General features: G+C 55.5%; 3 protein-coding genes across 3 annotated transcripts in view; 2 read left to right on the top strand and 1 right to left on the bottom strand.

Moving 5' to 3' along the window:
* Positions 1–813: 813 nt before the first annotated feature.
* cyc28 (guanylyl and adenylyl cyclase family member) lies at positions 814–3,115 on the top strand (the record flags this gene model as incomplete). The annotated part of the gene is made up of 4 exons (XM_002952034.1): positions 814–925; positions 1,297–1,385; positions 2,112–2,255; positions 2,903–3,115. The coding sequence occupies 4 exons, from the start codon at positions 814–816 to the stop codon at positions 3,113–3,115; spliced, it is 558 nt and encodes a 185-aa protein (XP_002952080.1).
* A 6,278-nt stretch (positions 3,116–9,393) lies between these two features.
* On the bottom strand, positions 9,394–13,095 carry pus6 (pseudouridine synthase; the record flags this gene model as incomplete). Its single annotated transcript, XM_002951963.1, has 10 exons — positions 9,394–9,711; positions 10,125–10,128; positions 10,521–10,660; positions 10,770–10,811; positions 10,923–11,047; positions 11,619–11,676; positions 11,932–12,033; positions 12,212–12,302; positions 12,741–12,815; positions 12,947–13,095. 10 exons carry the CDS (start codon positions 13,093–13,095, stop codon positions 9,394–9,396), a joined length of 1,104 nt encoding a protein of 367 aa, XP_002952009.1.
* A 654-nt stretch (positions 13,096–13,749) lies between these two features.
* VOLCADRAFT_92614 (uncharacterized protein) overlaps positions 13,750–19,532 on the top strand; it is a gene marked incomplete at both ends in the record, with an annotated part of 9,026 nt that continues 3,243 nt past the window's right edge. Inside the window, 10 exons of the mRNA XM_002952033.1 lie at positions 13,750–13,763; positions 14,726–14,795; positions 15,352–15,425; positions 15,887–15,992; positions 16,382–16,512; positions 16,997–17,028; positions 17,428–17,538; positions 18,050–18,105; positions 18,332–18,416; positions 19,133–19,220. Of these exons, the coding sequence (XP_002952079.1) occupies positions 13,750–13,763; positions 14,726–14,795; positions 15,352–15,425; positions 15,887–15,992; positions 16,382–16,512; positions 16,997–17,028; positions 17,428–17,538; positions 18,050–18,105; positions 18,332–18,416; positions 19,133–19,220 (767 nt within the window). The remainder of the gene's footprint in view (positions 13,764–14,725; positions 14,796–15,351; positions 15,426–15,886; positions 15,993–16,381; positions 16,513–16,996; positions 17,029–17,427; positions 17,539–18,049; positions 18,106–18,331; positions 18,417–19,132; positions 19,221–19,532) is intronic.

Below are 19,532 nucleotides of genomic sequence, written 5' to 3'. Positions count from 1 at the left end.
CAAACGCCTTTATCAGGAAAAATTTCAGACTTATCTTGCTGTTTTTGTGTTTGTTCGGCGTTCAAGTCGTTGCCTTTTGCGTGTTTGTCTATGGAAGGACCGGTCATACATTCTGCTATGCCGCGTTGACTCACGGGCTTGACCTTCTTACGGCCCCTCATATCTATTTTATGATCGATAATACTAAGTTCTGCACACTACGGAGCAATCTGGCAGCAATGGACGTTTTTGGCTGAAGGAATGAAAATGTACGGATCGGCCTCACTTTGTTCCTTATTTCCAAAGGCCAAAAAGGCCTCTTTATTCCTTAAAAGTAATATATTACTTAAAAAAAAAACACTGGGTGGGGGTGGGGGTGGGGCGTCTCTCCGAAGCCGGGGGTGCTTGTGTGTGTATGTGTGTATGTGTGTGTAGAGGGGGGAGAGAGCCGGGAAGAGGAGATCCCCCGGGCGGGGGAAGGGGCAGGGGGAAAGGGGACGAGGGGGGGGGGGAAGCGCACGGCCTGATCGCCGATCAGGGCTTTCCTCCCTAGGGGTTTAGTGCCCCGCACGCAGCGCATGGAGGAGGAGGAGGAGGAGGTATACAGACGCCGCCGCCGCCATGAGTGGATCCATCTTACCCGCGGGGCGATTGTTATTAAAACAACTTGCCAGAACAAGGGAGCAAGAAGAGGAATCTGCTACTAATAAAAAGAGAGCAAAATCAAAAGGTTACAACAAGCAGTGTGTGTGTGTGTGTGCACTTGCTTTGTGTCCCCCCCCTTTCCCCCCCCCCTCACACGCCGGTGGTCCAGATATCGTGGGCTTCACTACCATGTGCCACTCCGCCAGCCCCTTCACAGTCATGACCTTCCTCAACGACCTGTACAGCAGATTCGACGGCCTTGTGGATATCTACAAAGTCTATAAAGTGGAAACAATTGGAGGTAGGTGTGCCGTACATTGAAGTGACGTGACGCGACCTCACACGGCATGTTTGTGCCCTTGCTGCTCGCCTTGCTGACCCTGCACAACCGCTGATGTCCGTTTTCCGTTAGTTCTGGTGGTTTGGTTCCCTAGTCAGCCTCTCTCTGTGTGCTCAGCGCAGGTGCCTCTGCCTGCTGCTGACGTCAGTACCGCTTCACCTCCACGTGTTGCACTTGTGCCGTACACTAGAGGTGGAGTTGTTGCCATCGGTCTATCGGTCCATCGGGTTCGTTAATTTTAACCAACCAGGTTGTTACGACCGTTGATGCCAACTAACTGCCCCTTTTCTGCCCTCGCCCCATCCCCATCCGTCCTCCCGCTTTGTCGCAAGACTGTTACATGGTGGCCGGCGGGTTGGTGGCGTACGACGAAGACGGGTACAAGTCCGTCATCAGCGGTGCGGAGGATCCGCTACATGCCGTACGAACCATGGAGTTCGCCAAGGTGGGCCGGGGAGGTGCTGCTGACACCACAGCCACGTGTGTGCGCACACACACATACACACATACACACACAAACACACACAAACACACACAAACACACACAAACACACACAAACACACACAAACACACACACAAACACACACACACACACAAACACACACACACACAAACACAAACACACACACACACACAAACACACACACACACACAAACACACACAAACACAAACACAAACACACACACAAACACAAACACACACACACACACAAACACACACACACAAACATACAAACACACACACACACAAACACACACACACACACACACAAACACACACACACACAAACACACACACACATTGCCGTCGCCCTGTGGCGGCTGGACAGGCTATAGGGCCATTAATCAGTCGTAAACCTTGCCAAGGGTCAGCACCAACACATAGCACACGTGAAAAATGAACAAATGCAAAGTGCGCCTCATATGGGCCTCATATGTACGACCATGATGGCCATCCACAACCACAGGACATCCATAACCACATTCCAAACCATAATCCTCAGTGTACCTCTTTCTAGTCCCCCGGGAGCCCCTGCCGACACCTCGTTCCCCCCTCTCTCTCCTTCCCCTTCTCCCCCGTGCAAAACGCAAAACACGCGCACGTGTACACACGCATACATACGCACATACACACACGCGACCCAGGCGATACTCCGCGTGTCCCGGGACGTTCGTTTGCCGCACAACGGCCAACCGGTTCAGTTGCGTGTGGGTCTGCACAGCGGTCCGGTGACCAGCGGGGTGGTGGGGGACACCATGCCCAGGTTCTGTTTGTTTGGGGACACGGTGGTGAGTGGGGGAGGGGGGAGAGGGGGAAAGGGGAGGAAGGAGGGGAGAGGGAGGGGAGAGGGAGGGGAGAGGGAGGGGAGAGGGCAGAGGGGAGAGGGCAGAGGGGACTGGCTGACGGGGGCTCGGCTGACGGGGAACGATCCCCCCCCTTTGGTGCGACGCACCCCAGAGCCCTTTGGTTGCAGCGCTTCCCCATTCCGCCTGAGTTCAGCCTGATTGCAGCCCCCGTTCCCGTTACCGCATCCGTCCTCCCTCGTGTTTCCTCACCGCCTCTTCTCCACCGGCCCCCGCGAGCTGCCCCCCGCCCGCGGACCTTTCGCTCCTTGGGAACACCACCGTCCCCCGACTCGCTGCTTTTCGGAAATGAATAGCCTTGGTGCGAAGCGATTTGCTTCTCTTTTTGGAATGAAAAAGTTTACTCGGCCAGGGGTAAAAACACCGTGGACGCTGTCAAACCGTTTGCTAGATCACCACCAACACATTCGGCGGCTTTCGACCTTTTCGTCGGTCAACTTTGGTTTCATGACAGAGACCGACCCATGGGTCACAGCAGGCAGCGAAAAGAATATAGCCAAAGCGATTGCTCCCTGTTCCCTTCTATGCTTCTCTTGTTTCTCTCCCTGCTTCCTTGTCTGGTGTCCCTGCAGAACGTGGCCAGTCGCATGGAGTCCACCTGCCGACCTGGCAGCATCCACGTAAGCGCCGCCACACGGGAGCGTCTGCCGAGCGAGCCGTGGCGGGACTTGGGCTTGACGGCGATCAAGGGCAAGGGATCCATGCGCACCTTCGAGTGGGCGGGGGATGTGGAGGAGCCCCTGCAGGGGCAACAGCTGCAGCGGCTGCTGGGGCTGTACCTATGAGCGGCGGCCGGACATTTTACGGACTATTGGCGAACGGCCTATTAATGGTGGGACTGGGGAGGGGCCTTATGGCGGGGCCACTGAGCATCGCGAAAGCGGTGTGGGGTGCCGCCGGGGGAAATGACGGGATGGGCGGTGCTGGCGGCGGGGCCGCGTTGCTGGCCGGGCGCGGCAGCGGTAGCGGAAATGAGCCCCTGGGCTGACAAAACATTCCATTAGAGCAGGTGCGGCGTTTGTACGCCTGTAGGGGAGGAGTATGGGAGGAAGATTCAGAGTATGTGATTGTGTGACTGTGCAAAGTTTGGGTCTGTCTCGGAGGGCTCCGGTAGGCCGTAAAAGAGCAAAGGATGCCCCATGTGGCCATGGAAGCCGCGGATATGGCGAGAGTATGGTAATGGATTATGAAACCAGAGGTCGAGAGTATCTCTGGTTTTGGTTGGGTGTGTCAAAGTGGTAAAAAAGTGTGGGGGGATGCTGATCGGCGGATGGTGAGGCCAGCGGCCGGTGCTTGACTGGCATTTGCCGTTATGCCTCCAATTAACGCCGGAAGAATATCATCATGCGCGATGGATGCTCAATTTTTACAATTAGCTAAGATTAATGGCGATGCAGTTTTTATCCGTGACTGAATGATGCAAGGTGTCGAAGGATGGGGGAAAAAAAGGAAGTACGGGAAGGATGAACATTATGTTTAGACCTTCATAATTGATTATCCGCTTTCTTATTAGCGGCTTCAGCAGGTGGCGCCGTTGCGCGAATCTAGACCGAGTTCGGATGCTATGTTTTATGGTTTTGTGGTTTTATAGCTTGTCAGATTAATGTTTTATGGGGTTGCTTTTATGTTGCCCCTGATTTCGATGAGGACTTCATGGTGCATGAACTTGTACCCGGAACCGATTTGCGGCGCCAGTTTTCCCTGGTGCTGAAACCCAATCAATCCAAACTTTGGGGTAGCGCAGTCTTGTGTATTTTTCGGCATGCGGCTACCCACAGGAAGAAGCTGAAGAAGCGGCGAGGGAAGGGACAACACGAGCCTCCCTCCCCCATTTGAGGCGGTCCATGTTTATAGTTGTTGTTGTTGCTCCGATGTGTCCGAAGTTCTCTGCGTCTCTGCCGTTTTGAGACCTGCTGGTCGGGCCAAAGAGTTGGTGTTACGTTGGTGTTACGTGTTCTCCACGCGCCCTGGAGCCTTCATGCGCCCTCCCCCTCCTTCATGCTTTGGTAATGTCTGTGACCTGCACTGCACATGTATTATATACATACGCTTATACGTAGTGAAACGCGTACTCAGGCAATGCAGGGACTGGCATTGGGAGCCGCGCTGTTCTAATGGATGCTGAGTTGACTGAATTCGTTGGTAGATGTCTTCATTTGGGTAATTTATATGGATTCCAAATCCAGCCACCTCCACCACCACCCGGCCCCCACCGGCGGGCAGGCAGCTAATGCCGGGGGGGAGGATGTGAACGGAGGGCAGACCGACTATGTGTGTGGTGTGTGTCGGGAAAAACGAAGGACCACGAAGGCCTATGTGAAGCCCGGAAGAAGCGGCAGGCAGAGGCGTCGGAGGAATGCGGCTTGCGCTGGGCAGACAGGCAGGGAGGTCGGCAGGAAAGGTAGTCGCGGCCTATGCTTTTTATGGCGACACGCGCGCGGCCTCGCACTGCAGCTTGCATGACAATTTTGGTTGCCCGCACTACATATTACTACTATAGGTATACTAAATCAAGTTGGCATAAATGAAGCTGTTTAGCCGTGAGTCGAGCCTGTAATGTTATGCCTAATGTGCGCATATCCCATATGTTACACACACGTATACATTGTATATCTCATATATGTGCACATATATGGATCAAACATATTGGCGGCGGTATGGGTTTAAGGATTGAGCAAAGGTGATGGACGCATGCTCATCTCCTAGAGAAACCAACTACTCCAACACGCCCCTGGCCTGTACGACGCAGCATCAATACATCATGACTAAGACAAGGCCACATCACGGACTTATATTTCATCTTTTATCGCTGGCTGCCTTACCCAGGGGCATTAGACGCAGCGACTGAATCAGGATGAGATTTTCGACTTCACATCTGAAGTTTCAAATGTTATTTTGGTACGTTATGAGCCGTTATTATCGCCCACAAGGAGGTGATGCACTGCCTGCTGCACGAAGTATTGTGCCAACCCGTGTAGTTTTGCTTGATCCTGGAGCAGGATCGGGTCAGGCAGGATCGGATCGGGGGTCTTTAGCCGTGCATTTTAGGGGGCTGTGCCCTAGATGACAGTGAACCTGTGTATTGAGCGACCCGAGGGTCGGCTATCTCGCCCGTGCCATCACCGATACACACATAACAGATCATCACCACATGGCCCGCCTGGTGGGATAAAACATCAGAACTGTCGGGGCAGGAAACGGTGCTGGATGCAGTGCCAGCACTGGTAGGGACGCCATATATAGAATGGCTTAGCTGGTAGTGGTGGCGTAATGAGGCAACGGGCTGTGAGGATAGGGCCATGCACGGGACGATTAAAATCACACATCACACATCACACCCACACTGGGTGCTCTGCTGCTGCTGCTGCTGCTGCTGCTGCTGCTGCTAGTGGAGGATATTACGACCCATGCACGGGCCTTTCTGGATGATGTACAGACGTGTGAGTGTATCAAAGGGGCGTGCGTGCATGTGTACGCTGCTGTGAGGTCGGGAGCTTTTAATGCGACTAGGGGGCTGGGCTGTCCCGTATCTGCTGCTGGAGTGTACACACTACGAGGTACGATGCTGTACGGTGTCTGCCAACGCTACCATCTGTGGGGAGGAGGACGTAGTTGCCTGCCGAAGTTATTGCCATCGTGTGTTAATCCGTAGGAGAGTTGATTCGTGTCCTTCAGCCGGGTCTGAGCCGTTTTAGATGTCCACCTACTCACCCACCCGGCTGCCCGCCTGTCCGCCTGCCTGCCCGGGAATGGGCCGCCCTGTAATCTGTTGGACTTATTTTGGGCGGGGGGGGGTAGAGGGGGGTTAAGAGGTAATCCAGGCGGCTGGCCCACCACGGACCTCTAACGGAAGCCCATCCACCTCCACGCGGCGAGTGGTGCACCCATTGTTGTTGTTGTTGCTGCTCTTAGGGCGCTTGGGGGTCGCACAGTGGGGCAATAGTAGCGCGCATGACTTCGAGTGGGAAGGGGATCATCGAGAAGTGGTGTCGGGGGAAGTGGTGTCGGGTTTTGTTTGTCGAGGGAATGGTTGTACTCTCTCGCCGTGGGTTCCGGTTGTTGGCGCCTGGAGTTGTACATCGTCAGTGTTGCCGCAGCAGAAGTGTATCTGTGTGTGCGTGTAACATGTGTACATGTGCATCTGTGCGTATGTGTATGTGTATCTGTGCATGTGTACATGTGTGCGAACGTGACAAGTATCTGACCGGGCCTGACACTGGCCAGGGGCTGCTGCCCAGCCCCAACGGAAAGACCGCCTAAGCTCTCGCCCGCGGACGGGAGAGGAGCGCGAGGGGGGCCTCTGCCCCCTCCTAAGCAGCCGAGAGCCGCAGGTCCGCTAGCTCCGCTCTCCTCCCCCGGGGGGTGGGAGGAGGCGTCGCACGCGCGTACGCTCTCACAAGTCAAGGCTCCGTCACGCGTGTGTAAGTGTATGTGTGTGTTTTCTGTTACACATCGATCCGGGCCTGACGCTGGCCATGGGCACCTAACCGTACCCCAGTGGGAAGGAGCGACCGCCGAAGCACTCTCCCCCTAGCGGGAAGAGAGAGAGGGGCCTGAGGGGCCACGGTCCCCTCCTGCTCGTCCGGGGGCGCGCGACCCTGTGTCTCTGCCTCATGTAAACGATGATAAAAGAGCGCATGGTGGCTAAGTACGTACATGCATCTGCGTGTATGTGTATCTGTGTAAATGTGTATCGGTGTATGTAAGTATGTACATATGTGGAGGTACGTATGTATGGTAGGACTTAGCATTATTCTCTGTGCAGGCCAAGCTCAGTCCCCAACCGGAATCAAGCAAAGGCTTTTCATTAAGCGTGGAAGCCCCTTGGAAAGGAGGCTCCATCTCAGCTCAAAATAAAGGCAACGCATGGGAAGGGGAGAAGGTGGGGAGGCCCCACAGCGCCACATGACGGACATCGGCACCTGCTAGGGCGATGGATGATGGTCCCGAACCCAAGAAGGCTCCAGGAAGGCGGAGCAAGGCGCTGCTCTTAACCCTATAGCAATCAGCGGGTTCTGAAGGGAAAAGCCAGGGTCGGTGTACATGCTTATGGTTATAGTTCGAGATGTGTATGTGGGAGATTCGTTTGATTTCGCCGCATGTAGGGTATGGCATGCCAATCGTCGGCTCTCTCAACAGTTAGGAAGTTGGCTCAGACATTTGTTGCACATGCAACGTGGTCAGGCTGTGGTTCCGGATTTTGCATCGGGACGTCGTGCGCATGGCCAGCGCCGATGCACAGCGGTTGGTCCGGTGCCCGACGGCCGGTTTGCACCATCGGATTGCCCCACCTCTCCAAGCACCCTATGTCACACCAGGCGACATATATATTATAACATGTGTTATCGAGGCCGGTCAAGGTCGAAAAATCCTTCCGATGGTGGGAGGTAAAAGTGCCCCTAGTCGATGGACGGTGGTGACCTGAGATAAAGTTGACCTGCGAGCCGACCAGGAATGGAGTTGAGCCGCCACCGTTGATCCGGCGGATTCCGTTGGATGTCGGTGGTGGGTGCTGAACCTGAGCGATCCACTGAAAAGTTAGCTAGGGTGACTGGATGCGGGTGCCCCGAAATACCGGTGAAGGCAGGGTCTGCCGGGTGGCGGCCACAGGGTGAAGGTATGCCCCCCCTGTCCCACACATCATATTACGTGACTCCAATTATCACACACTGACTTCAGTCTGCCTAGGAGCTTAGCCATCATCCAACCCCACGTACTTGTCACCAGCACAGAATGTGTCGATCAATCAGAACTAGCCAACTACACAGCAACGACGACGCAACTCTTCACCAAGGGTCAACTAACTCTCAGCACACCGTTGACACCGTTGATCTGAATCATTAATGCCGCAACCGCCACAGGCATCTGGACTGCCACCAGCTATCAGCGGCCCACTCTGCGCTGCTCTAACACCCAGTCTTAACTTGCCTGGCCACACAAAAACTGTGGCAGTATCCACCATGCGCCCGCAGGTGCCGCCTGCCCCACCACTTGCCACGACCACTTGCCACGACCACTTTGCCACGACCACTTCCAACACAACAACCATCATTCTATAGCTCAAACCGGTGCTCCACCTTGACCACCATCTCCTCCTCCATTTCCTCGGCTGTCATGAGCAGCGAGGGTGGGGGCGCCCTGAGCAGCAGCATGTGGCTAGTGGTTGTTGGGTGGGGCAGGTGGAGCTCCAGAGCATGCAAATGATAGCCGCAGTCCCCTGCATAGCACGGCGAGTGCGGGCGGGGACGGGCCGAGGTGGACACGGCAACGTGGATGAATGACAGGCGGGCAGTCTGGTGTGTGAATCTTCGTCACAAGAAACAAAATTCGTGTGGATGGAATGGGTGTGTTTGTGATGGGGGTGTGTTTGGAGGGGTCTAAGATTGCTCCGGAATACAGAATGGGCATGTGATCCAGAAGTTAACGAGTGAAGTCCTCTGCAGCCTGTGAACTGTGGCTCGGGGGTAATGAACGATCTGATGACATACATAACGCCAAACCCTGTGTAGCCCAGCAAGCCCCGGGGGATGGCACATACATACATACACGTAAGTGTACACCCGAGCGAGAGGAACGCCATCATACAATAAATATGTTGTATATATTATATATAACATATATATAACATATTTATTGTATGATAAGGTAAGCCTCAGCCTGAACTAAGCTGCAATATTGAAGGGGATAGAGGTTGAGAGATTATTACGGGTTCCCCTGGTCCTGGTCCTGGCACGTGACGCCTCCAGGAGATGGACACCATAAGAAACAAGCGGGTCAGTACACACACACACACTCTCACACACACACACTCTCTCTCTCTCTCTCACACACACACACACACTATCACACATTTATACACGCACCTGGCCTTCCGAAAGCACCGTCGCGGAGATCAGAGGACTTGGGGTTGGATGCAGCACCTGACTCCGTCTCCTCCAGTACGGCAAGGTCTAGGCCGGCCTGCTGGGCGGGCGGGCGAGAATGCGTGGAGTGAGCGAGGGAGTGAGTGAGGGAAGATAGACGCGTTGACGAGGCGGAGGTGATGATGGAGCTGGAGATTGTGTTACACAGTGTGTGGTGTCCACGTTACGTTGATGCTGGCGCTATGGTGGCGCCGGTGTTGTTGTTGCAATACTGGGGTTAATATTGTGGGTGTTGCGGCATGCCACGATGACGTCACGATGCCTTCCCGTTCACCCCTTAAGAGGTCGGGACATCCCAGGAGATCCAAAAAAGGAGACATCGATCCCCGTGCCGGCCCCAGTGTACGACATACCCGGGGAAGGCCACCGATGCCGTACAGTGGATCTCCAACGAGTGGATGGCCCATTGCAGCCATATGGATTCGGATTTGATGCGGTCGACCTGTCAGAATCTCCACCTGAATAATTATATACACGTAGATCCAAAAATTACACGTAGATCCAGAAATTACACGTAGATCCAAAAATTACACGTAGATCCAAAAATAGTGCTTAGATGAAAAAATCCAAATCCACCACTGAGGAAGATCCACAACATCATCACGCCAAAGCGCTGACCGGCAATCTCGCACTCGCAACACAAAGCGCCTAAAACAAACACATCAGTCGGTTACGGAGTGCCTCGGTCTGCGGGCGGTCTGCGGGCGGCTCACATCGACAAACAGCCCCTCCATTGCTGTGAAGGTACTTTGTGCGCGGAGGTGTGCGAAGCACGATAGAGCACACACACGCACATACACACACGCGCGTCAGCACGCAGCACTTCGAACCCGAAACAAGGAAGCGGTGCGCCAGGGTGATCCTGGTCTACAGCCCTGCGTGCTCTCTGACCTGTCACATCGACGTCTGGGTGCGTGTGTGTGTGTGTGTGTGTGTGTGTGTGTGTGTGTGTGTGTGTGTGTGTGTGTGTGTGTACTGACGACGTACCTCCATAAGTGTATGTCCCGGGTCCCCCTGGTCCTCCTCCACCACCGTCCGCGCTGCAGCCGCTGCAGCCGCTGCTGCCTCCCCAGCCCGTTGCAACTGCTGCTGCTGCTGGCCTTGCAACTGCTGCTCCTCTACCCGCTGTGGCCCTCCCTCGCCTGCCACTGCCTCTGCCACTGCCTCTGCTACAGCGGGCCCCCCTCCAAGATCTAGCTCAGCAGCCGCGACAGCGACCCCAGCAGCAGCAGCAGCAGCAGCAGCAGCTGGAGGCGGAGGAGGGGACTGCCGACTCCTGCCCCCCCCGGGTCGGCGCTCCAGGACTCTCCAGATGCTGGCAGCGGGTTTGCCCCCCGGTGTGGCAGCGAAGAGGCCCCCGTCAACCCCCGGGTACTGGACGGGCCCTATGGGCACATCCACACGGCCCTGCGGGGGGCCGCCAGCAAGGAGGGGGGGGAGGACGGGTAAAGAGGGTTTGGGAAGGACACGGCAGGGTTGCGGAGGCGTTGGGGCTCACCACCCGCCACTCACCTACCTCATCCTCCGCCACAATACCCTGCACTAGGGACCGGTAGATCTTCCGCAACGGTGGCGGCGGCGGCGGCGGGGGAGGCCGCGGCACGGTGGTTTCAGAGCCTAATGACGAGGCTCTGCCGCCGTCCTCGCCCCCGAGTTGTGCTGCCGCCACCAACCCCCTTGCTTCAGTGCCCGCCGTTGCCGCTGCTGCTGCTGCAGCGGCGGCGGCGGTTTTGCCGCTCATTAGTTCGGTTAGCCGCTGCCTGGCGTGTGTGGTGCGTGCACACAACAGCAGACCTGTGTGTTGCGATGACAGACAAACAAGCGAGGTGCCACGTGTTGGTGGTAAGGGACCGCAGAAACACACATACATACATACGTACAGACTTACAGACAGACGCGCACGAACGAACGAACGCATTTAGAGACCCCGTCGTGCCCGAGAGTGCGCGCACAGGGTGCGGAGTGGCTTGATGTGTGTGATGTCTTTAGCACGCAAGCCACTCCACTCCACTCCACTCCACTCCACACCGCTCCACATCTGCCCTGTCCGCAGCACGTCTCCCCGTTGTGTGATGCATGCTCAGCACGCAAGCCACTCCGCACACTGTGCGCGCACACCCGGACATCACAGAAGATGACATCACACAACGGGGAGACGCGCTGCGGACAGGGCAGATGTGGCGCGGTGTGGAGAGGAGTGGAGTGGAGTGGACTGTCGTAAGTGCGCACAGCGGCGGCGCGGCGTGAAGAGGCAAAAAAACACTCCACGATGGTCCCAGCCCCGCGCCCAAGACCCAAGGCCTCTCCTCTGCAATCGCCACTCACCCACTACTCCTTCCCCCCACATCCAGCCAGCCACACGTACCGGAGGTGCCTCGACCCAGTCGGTGCACGGGAGCCACAGCCACACAGGCCCGCGTTCCCTCGGGCATCCCCGGCACAGGCCGCTGCTGTCCCTGTCGCTGTCCCTGTCGAGCATGTTTGGATTGCTGGTGCAAGGGGGAAGGCGGCGGGGCTTCTCTATGTCTATGCTGGGAATGGTCCGCGGTGGTTTCAGCCGGAGCCGGCGGCTCATCAGTCTCAGGGGAGTTGTTGCCGCCCGGGGCTGCTGGCGGTGGTGCTGCTGCTACAGCTACAGCTAGAGTTGCAGCCGGTGCGTTTACGTCTTTGTTTGCGACCGGTGGGTTGCCGTAGTGGTGCTGTAGCAGGGTCAGGACGGTGCGTTGGTGCAACATGGCTGCGGGCAGCACTTGCAGACCAGCGGGCTTGCAGAGCGCGACCTGAGGGATGCACGAACGAGTGTGTTGAGGGGTGTACGTGTGTGTGTGTGTGTGTACGTGTGTGCGTGTCCATGTTTGAGGGGGAGAGAAAGGTAAAAATCAGATGCGGCCCGCAAACAAAATCAACTTTTGGTGATTACGACTTTGGTTAACAATCGCAGTTAACAATCGTACGCACGACGTCGTCATCCTCGTACAGCACGTCCACGTAGCTCGGACTCGGCGGCTCCCGCCATGGCCGCCGTGTGTACGACACAACATCGCCAACCCTGCGAGACGATCCAAGCCACAGAATGCAACTATGAAAAGAGCAGAGATGTTTGTATTGGTAGTTTGGGCCAGTCTCGGTCTCTTGATCCTTGGTCGGGTAGCGGGTGCGGGTGCGGTTGCAGCCGAAAATGGTGAAGGACACACATGCGGGCCATTACAGGCTCAGTTTCGCAACGATGGTTCTTCCGGCGAACAGAATTGGGGCCCCAACAGGACGCTTTCGCTGATCTCTTCGTGTTTGTGTTTGAATTTTGTATTTTGAAAAATGGCCTGCCTGGCAATAGATCTAGATAGATAGCTTGATGGCGCCAAACGTGCAACCGGAGGCTCTGCTTGTGGCGTTGCGGACGAATAAGACGCGGTTGCTTCCAATGCATGCTGGCCATATGGGATGTGCAGCCAGGTGCAGCTTGCGTCACTGCTGCTGCCAAACCGACCTGAGGACGTGGTCAGGTTCTAACACAGTTGACCCGTTAATGGCAACCTGGCCCCCGACGATTCTTGAGGTCCATCTGCAGGGCCCCGCCATAAGGAAAGGTTGCAGGACGTTGTGCTAGAGGTACGGCAGAACGGCGCCGGGAACCCAGCAAAAAGAAACGAGGTTCTCGCGCAGAGTTTGAAGGATTTGCAGTTTTAAGCTTACTCTTCGCAGTTCCCTGAGGCTGGATGTAACGTGATGTAAAACTGCAGCAGCGCCAGGCCAGCGTGCTTGGACTTAATAAAATCACGGAAAGTGAAGCCATTGTTCACCTCTGGCCAGGTAGTGATAATCCTCTTAATGTATGGCAACATTGCGATAAGGAGCTTTGACGATTACAGGCAGTTTGTCACTTGAAGAAACAGTACGGCGTGGATCCCATGCTAACAAAGGAGTTCGTATGATGGTGATGAGCCCAATCATATTGCCTTCATAGTTGCAGGGTGACGGAAGCCTAGTTCTGCTCTAGCAACTGAAGCAGAAGATACCGTCTAAGCAGAGCCGTGTAGTTGCTTAACAAGATAAGGGAGCTTTCGCAATTCCTGTTTTTGACACAACATGAGGTTAAATGTTTGGGCACTTTGCTGGGGGATTGGACTTCTCGGGGCTGCGCACTTGTAAAAGATGCGAGCAACGTTAGCGCCCACCCATCAGCAACGATCTATGTGGTCCTCTACGTAACTTTCATCTGCATCGTAGTATTTGCTTCTTGGGCATCGCGTTGCAGGGGTGGTGGCTCGAAATTAGGAATAATTCCTTAATTTCATATTTATAATGAAACCTGCCAGAAGCGTTATTCCACCACGCGTCAGATAGCGCTAAGTATACAGAAATTGATCTAATAGGCCCATTTCTATAGGCGCAGTAACGGCGGAAACTACTTCCGATGCCGTTGCTCGTCCCGTAGACTGCCGTAGACATTAGAAATGTGCTACGCCCCGGCCAGCGATGTATGGATTTCGTACAACATGGAATGGAGCTGGTGGAGCTAATGCACTTGAACTTGTTGAAAGATTGAGTACTTTGTTGGAAAGGTGTAACTTGACGGCATTTTATCAATTCTTTTCCTTGACAACAAAAACTTAAAACTGGTGTAACTTGCTAATCCAGGCGACCAAAAGGATTTTCCTACTTTGTCGCATAGCTTTAACCCGTGTCGCAAATTGGAAAGGCTCTCGCGTTTTATCTCTGGTTAAGATAGTTATGCGTGGAATAGTTATGACATATTAGCTCCCAAACTAAAATGCTCGGGAAGTTGCTGCAGCTTTTTCCAGTTACTACGGTGTTTATTTTGATCGCGCAGTCCTGCCAGGTGCTGGCTTTATGGGAAAACAGTTTAGAGCGAACTGCTATACGCACGGATTTGCAGTGGGACTGGGGACACACGTACTCAAGCGTGTCGATCGGGTCGCAGCCCTTGACGAGTATATTCTCGTCAATGTTCAAGTCGTATCAGTTCATACTGCCGGTAACCCAGCTTGAAAGAGGAATAACCTATCGCGGTGCTTCTTCACGTTTGCGGCACGTCATTGGCCGATTGGTTGCCGGCCACGATGTGCACGTCGGCATCGTCGGCGGCAGGCAAGTAGTAGATTGCGCGTTTGCTTGCTTCACGAGATGACCACTGCGCCCTCCCCCCTCCCTCCCGCGCCCACACCACCCCCGTCACCCCGAACCACCCCACCACACCTGAATGCCAGGGCTTCGCCAAGCGCTCAGTAACTCGTTTTCATTAAGGGGAAGGAGCCCTTCTCGGTACCCCACCTTTCACCGACATCTAACTTGTGAACTGTCAACCCCCAAAGGCTACCTGTGAACTGTCAACCCCCAAAGGCTACCTGTGAACTGTCAACCCCCAAAGGCTACCTACGATTGTGCACCATCTCCTATCCCCCGCGTGCTCCTTACCTCTTTCCCCCACCCCCCTCCCCTCCTACCGTGTAGTATAAGCTGGGGTCAGGGGGTCAGCAGGCGCGGGGAAACTGACTGGTTCAGCCACTTCTCCAAGTGGATGGTACGTACCACCACCACCACCACCACCACCTCGGGTTCGGGGTGCGTGTGTGCGTGTATTTGTGTGTTTGTGTATTTGTTACATATTGATCCGGGCCTGACACTGGCCAGGGGCTGCTGCGTGTGTGCGTGTGTGTGTGTGTGTGCGCCCCTGATCACCCGTGACCTTGCAATGGGGGAAAGGAGGGGGTTATAAGGCAGAGAGCACCCCCACGCACCGCACGACCGCCGCCGCCACCGCCAGCTGCACTAGGGCTAGGGCTATTGCCAGGGCTAGGCTGCCATTCGACCCGCTGCGCACTCGCTGCCTTCCGCGCATCCACATCCCCCATTGCCCCTCGACGCAATGAGAACGCAAACCACCACTGCATCACCACCCCCTCACCCATGCCACCCCCTCACCATCTCAATAGTACCGCACGCCGCACACCGCGCTGCACCGCACCACGTCCCCCTAACCCCCACCCCGGGGTGGGGGTTACAACCCCCCACCTCAGTAGCGCCCAACCCCCAACCCCCAACCCCCAACCCCCAACCTCCAACCCTCTTGGCCGCAGATCGAGGCCTTCCCCCGAGCCAACATCACCGCACGTAACGGCTGCGTGCCAGGAGTGCCTAGTGCATACATGATGTAAGTGTGTATGTATGTTTATACGTGCACGTGTGTGTACACGTGTATGTCTGTCGCAAGTGAGTGGGGTTTATGTCTTTGCTGGGCCTGTGGGCTCGCTGAGCAGCCCCCCCCCCAGAGTCCCTCCCTACCCCCCGCGTCCCCCGCACCAGTTTTGGACTTAGCACGCCGCCAGATCATTCATTTCATTCCTTGTTTATGATTTGTTTCCTTGCATATGATTTCCCCTCGTACCTCCCATCTCCCGCATATACCCCTCCACTCCAGCCGGTTGGTATTCTGCGTCTGTCCGCGTATCTACAGCCTTCCTGGCCTCTTAGGTGTGATGATGCCTCTGCTGTATTTCAGTATGTATATCTCCCGCAGCCGGATTTGTAAATTGTAAATTGGCACGTGATTTGGGTTTTGTTCGCTCCCCAACCCCACTTCCGCCGGCCGGTGTCTGTCGTCCTGCATGTCAGTCTGTGTCTGGAGCAGTCCGTGGACCACAAGGACGTCGAGCTGGTGTTCATAGAGTTCACCCTCAATGATGGGTACATTGCCTCCGTTGAGAACGATCGAGTTCGGGTGGGTTTAGTGGGGTCGGGAGGGCCGTTGGAGGAGTGTGTCTCTGTGTGTGTGTTTGTGTGTGTATGTGTGTGTGTATGTGTGTGTGTGTATGTGTGTGTGTGTGCGTGCTTGGTTGTTGTGGCTGGTGGCGTGGTGGGGTTGTCGACAGGTTGTCGGCAGGTGGTTGGGAGGTGGTTGGGAGGTGGTTGCTCTTTCGCTCCCCCCGCCTGCCAAAGCGGCACTCACAGCCCCAGACAGCTCGCCCCTTGCGCGGTCGGTGTTGGAAGGAAGCCAACACACCCACATAGACACTTCTAACACTTCCCGGCCCCCCGGCCCCCATCCTCCCCATCTCGCCCCCGTTTCCCACCCACCCCCCCTTTGCCCCTATCCCTTCCGGAGCACAGGACATGGAGCGACTTGTACGGCGGCTCTTAGCACTGCCGCGGCGGCCTGCGGTGGTTCTCATGCACTCGCCGACACACGGCATGGCGTCATACCCGCCAGGCCACCCGCGGCACCCGGGGGATATATACAAGTGGGTTTCGGAGGGGAGGAGGAGGTTTGGATTTGGGGGGCGGGGGGGGTGAATGAATGAATGAGAGTGAGTGAGTGTGTGTGGTGTGAGTGTGTGTGTGTGTGTGTGTGGTGGTAACAGGGTTGCGGGTGTTGAGGATTGGGTGCCTTTTCTTCCCCCCCGGGGGGGGGTTTGCCGGTGCCAGGTTGTGCTTTGGTGTATGCCTGGGTGGAAGGGCTGGAATGTGTACGGCTTAAGACCTTTTCTCGAAACTGTCGTACTTTCTGTTGTGGATTGTTTCCCCTATTCACCTCTTCCTGGAGCGGGTAATAGTGTTAAACGTAAATATATACATACGTATATACATGCATGTATATACATGCATACAGACAGACAGAATACAGGCGTACATTTCTTGTCTGACGCCCGGCCCTTTCCCTCTCGCGCGCACATACCTACATACCTACTTACCTACACACGCAACCTACCTCGCTGTCGCGGACAGACGCTTCTATGAAACCCTAGAAGACGTGGATGGTGAGTGTGACCGCGTGCTGGCCGTGTGTATCGACCGACGCCCCCCCCCCTTGCCCGCCGCGGGTTACCCGGACCCCCCCGCCCGCCCGCAGCTGCCGTGTGCTCGTCCTCTTGCCGTGTGCCTTGACTGCTCTGAGCCACTGTCACTGGAGCTCAGGTCTTTAGTTCTTTGAAGTGCAATGAGCGTTGCTTCTTATCGTTACAACTAACTTATCGTTGCTACTAACTTATCGTTACAACTAACTTATCGTTGTAACTAACTTCTCGTTGCAACTAGCTTCTTGTTATCGATTTTACCGCCAAGTAACAGTGCAGCATGACATGGTGGGGAACGAAGAAGTGAAGAGGAACGCAATCTGAGGGGTTGGCCAAACTCCCGTTGTGACCAATGCCGTACAGGCGCCATCGCGCAGTACTACGATGTGCAGATGCTGTCTGTGCGTACGGCACTGTATCGCCTTGCCGCATTTAAGGAGACTGATGGCTTTAGGTGGGATCAGACATTTTTTGGTGAGTGCCCCTCCAGGGGGGGCCCAACTGGGGGTGGGGGATATCGGGAGGCACATTCGTACTCCTGTACGACTTTTCAAGAAAAAGCTCGTACTTTGAGTTTCTTCGCGACTATCTGGTAGTTGGCAGTTGGCCATACAACGAATGTAACGTCCGGACCTTCGTCGCATCCAAGGCACCACCCATCCAACCGCAACCCGCAACCCCACCCGGCAAATCGTAACCGCAAGTTTGCAATCCCAACCGCTTCCCCAACCGTTTTCCCAACTTCCAGACATCCATCCAGGCGACCAGGGCCATCGTGTCATGTCCGATTTGGCCGTACACCTCGTACAGCAGGCAAGGGGGTTGGGGAAGAGGGGCCGAGTGCCGTGTATGTGTGTGCGTGTGTGTGCCTGCGTGTGTGTTACATCCGCTGCTTGTACGAGCAATTAGCGGTCCCGCCTTTACGAACCAAGGGGGATTCCAAGGCTGTGTTTGTGCGTGTGTGCGTGTGTGTATGTGTGTGTAGTGCGGGGTGGTGGTTTGGGTGCCCCGGGGATGTGGGTCACGAGGGCGAGGGCGAGGGTGAGGGATGGAAGCATGGGCCAGCGTGGTGTGTGTGTGTGTGTGTGTGTGTGTGTGTGTTGATGTTCCCTCCCATCCGCCTCCAAAGGCCTCTAATACCGTCATATGGCCGGGTGGGGGCGCTCGCACAACCTGCACTTGGGGTTTTTTGATACCGCTTTTCTGCTGCTGGGACAGTTGATCGGTTAAATGGTTGGTTGGGTTGGTTGGTTGTTATTAACCGCAGACCGCCATTGGGTTGCTGTTACGGCCGTTTGGTCGAGAGGACGAGGAGGCGGTTCTGGAGCCCCTTCCGGAGCCGATGTACCCCGGTGGGTGGTTGGAGGTGGTTGCGGGTGGTTGGGTAGATGAGGTGATAGGGGGAGATGTGGGCAGAAGGGAGGGAGGGTTTTAGGGTTTTTCTCAGTCCACATGGATGAATTCATTCCTTTTTACATGCAATAATGCAAGAGGCTAAGAAAGTCGAAGAGTGTGAGACCGCACCAGGGGGTGCTCCAGGGAGGGGAGGGGGGTGTAAAGCCCCTTAGTCAGGGGGGCCCCCTCACTCGTTCTATCATCCCTCCTTCCTGGCACAGCCCGCCTCTCCAATAGGCATCCACACACACAGGTATAAAACCCAAAACCCCTAAAACCGTAAAACCGTAAAACCGTAAAACCTACAGGTTAACTTACTCGGGCTTAGGGGGTGTAAATGACTCTCTATATTGTTATTGTATACTGTTCCACCAAAGGCTGAAGACGAAAACCAGAGCGCCTGCGGCAGTAGCACCAAGGGGGGGGCAGCAGTAGCAGTAGCAGCAGGAAGGTGATATTAAAATCAGTGTGACGGGGTGGGTGAGGTGGTGCTGGTAGGGTTTTGCGAGCTACACAGTAAGAGTAACAGCGGCCCCATCCTCCTCCTTCCCCCAACCCCAACCCCAACCCCAATCCTCCGCCCACCGCCCACCGCCGTCGTGCTCTGCTTCCCACGCGAGCTGTGTGTCCCTCCATTCCACCTTCGGCGCCGACCCCTGACCGCTACTTCAAGCTTTAAATTATTATTTAAACTTGTCGCGATCCAAAACAGGCAACAAGGTCCCCGAGGTGCCCATGTGCATCATGTACGAGGATTTCAAGTAGGTGCCCCACGTGTTGTGGATTTGATTGATCAGCTGGGAACAGGGTCCTCCTCTCCCTCCTCCTCCTCCTCCTCTGTCAGCGCAGTCGCAGCCGCAGCCACAGCCGCGGAGCAACCTTTGCTTCCACTTTTGTGCTGCCACTGCCCTTGCTGCTGCTGCTGCTGCTGCTGCTGCTGATGATGATGATGATGATGGCAGCCTTTATGTCCCAACGTATCCAAACACCCGCACCGGCCACACCCGCCGTCGTCCTTTTTTTCTTTTTTCACATTGTTTCATATTCTTATGTGTGCGGCTTCCCCCCTCTCC

Source organism: Volvox carteri (assembly GCF_000143455.1).
Source record: "Volvox carteri f. nagariensis unplaced genomic scaffold VOLCAscaffold_27, whole genome shotgun sequence".
Classification (NCBI taxonomy): Eukaryota; Viridiplantae; Chlorophyta; class Chlorophyceae; order Chlamydomonadales; family Volvocaceae; genus Volvox; species Volvox carteri.
Note: the sequence above shows the minus strand (reverse complement) of the source record. Positions and strands in the feature narration are given on the sequence as shown.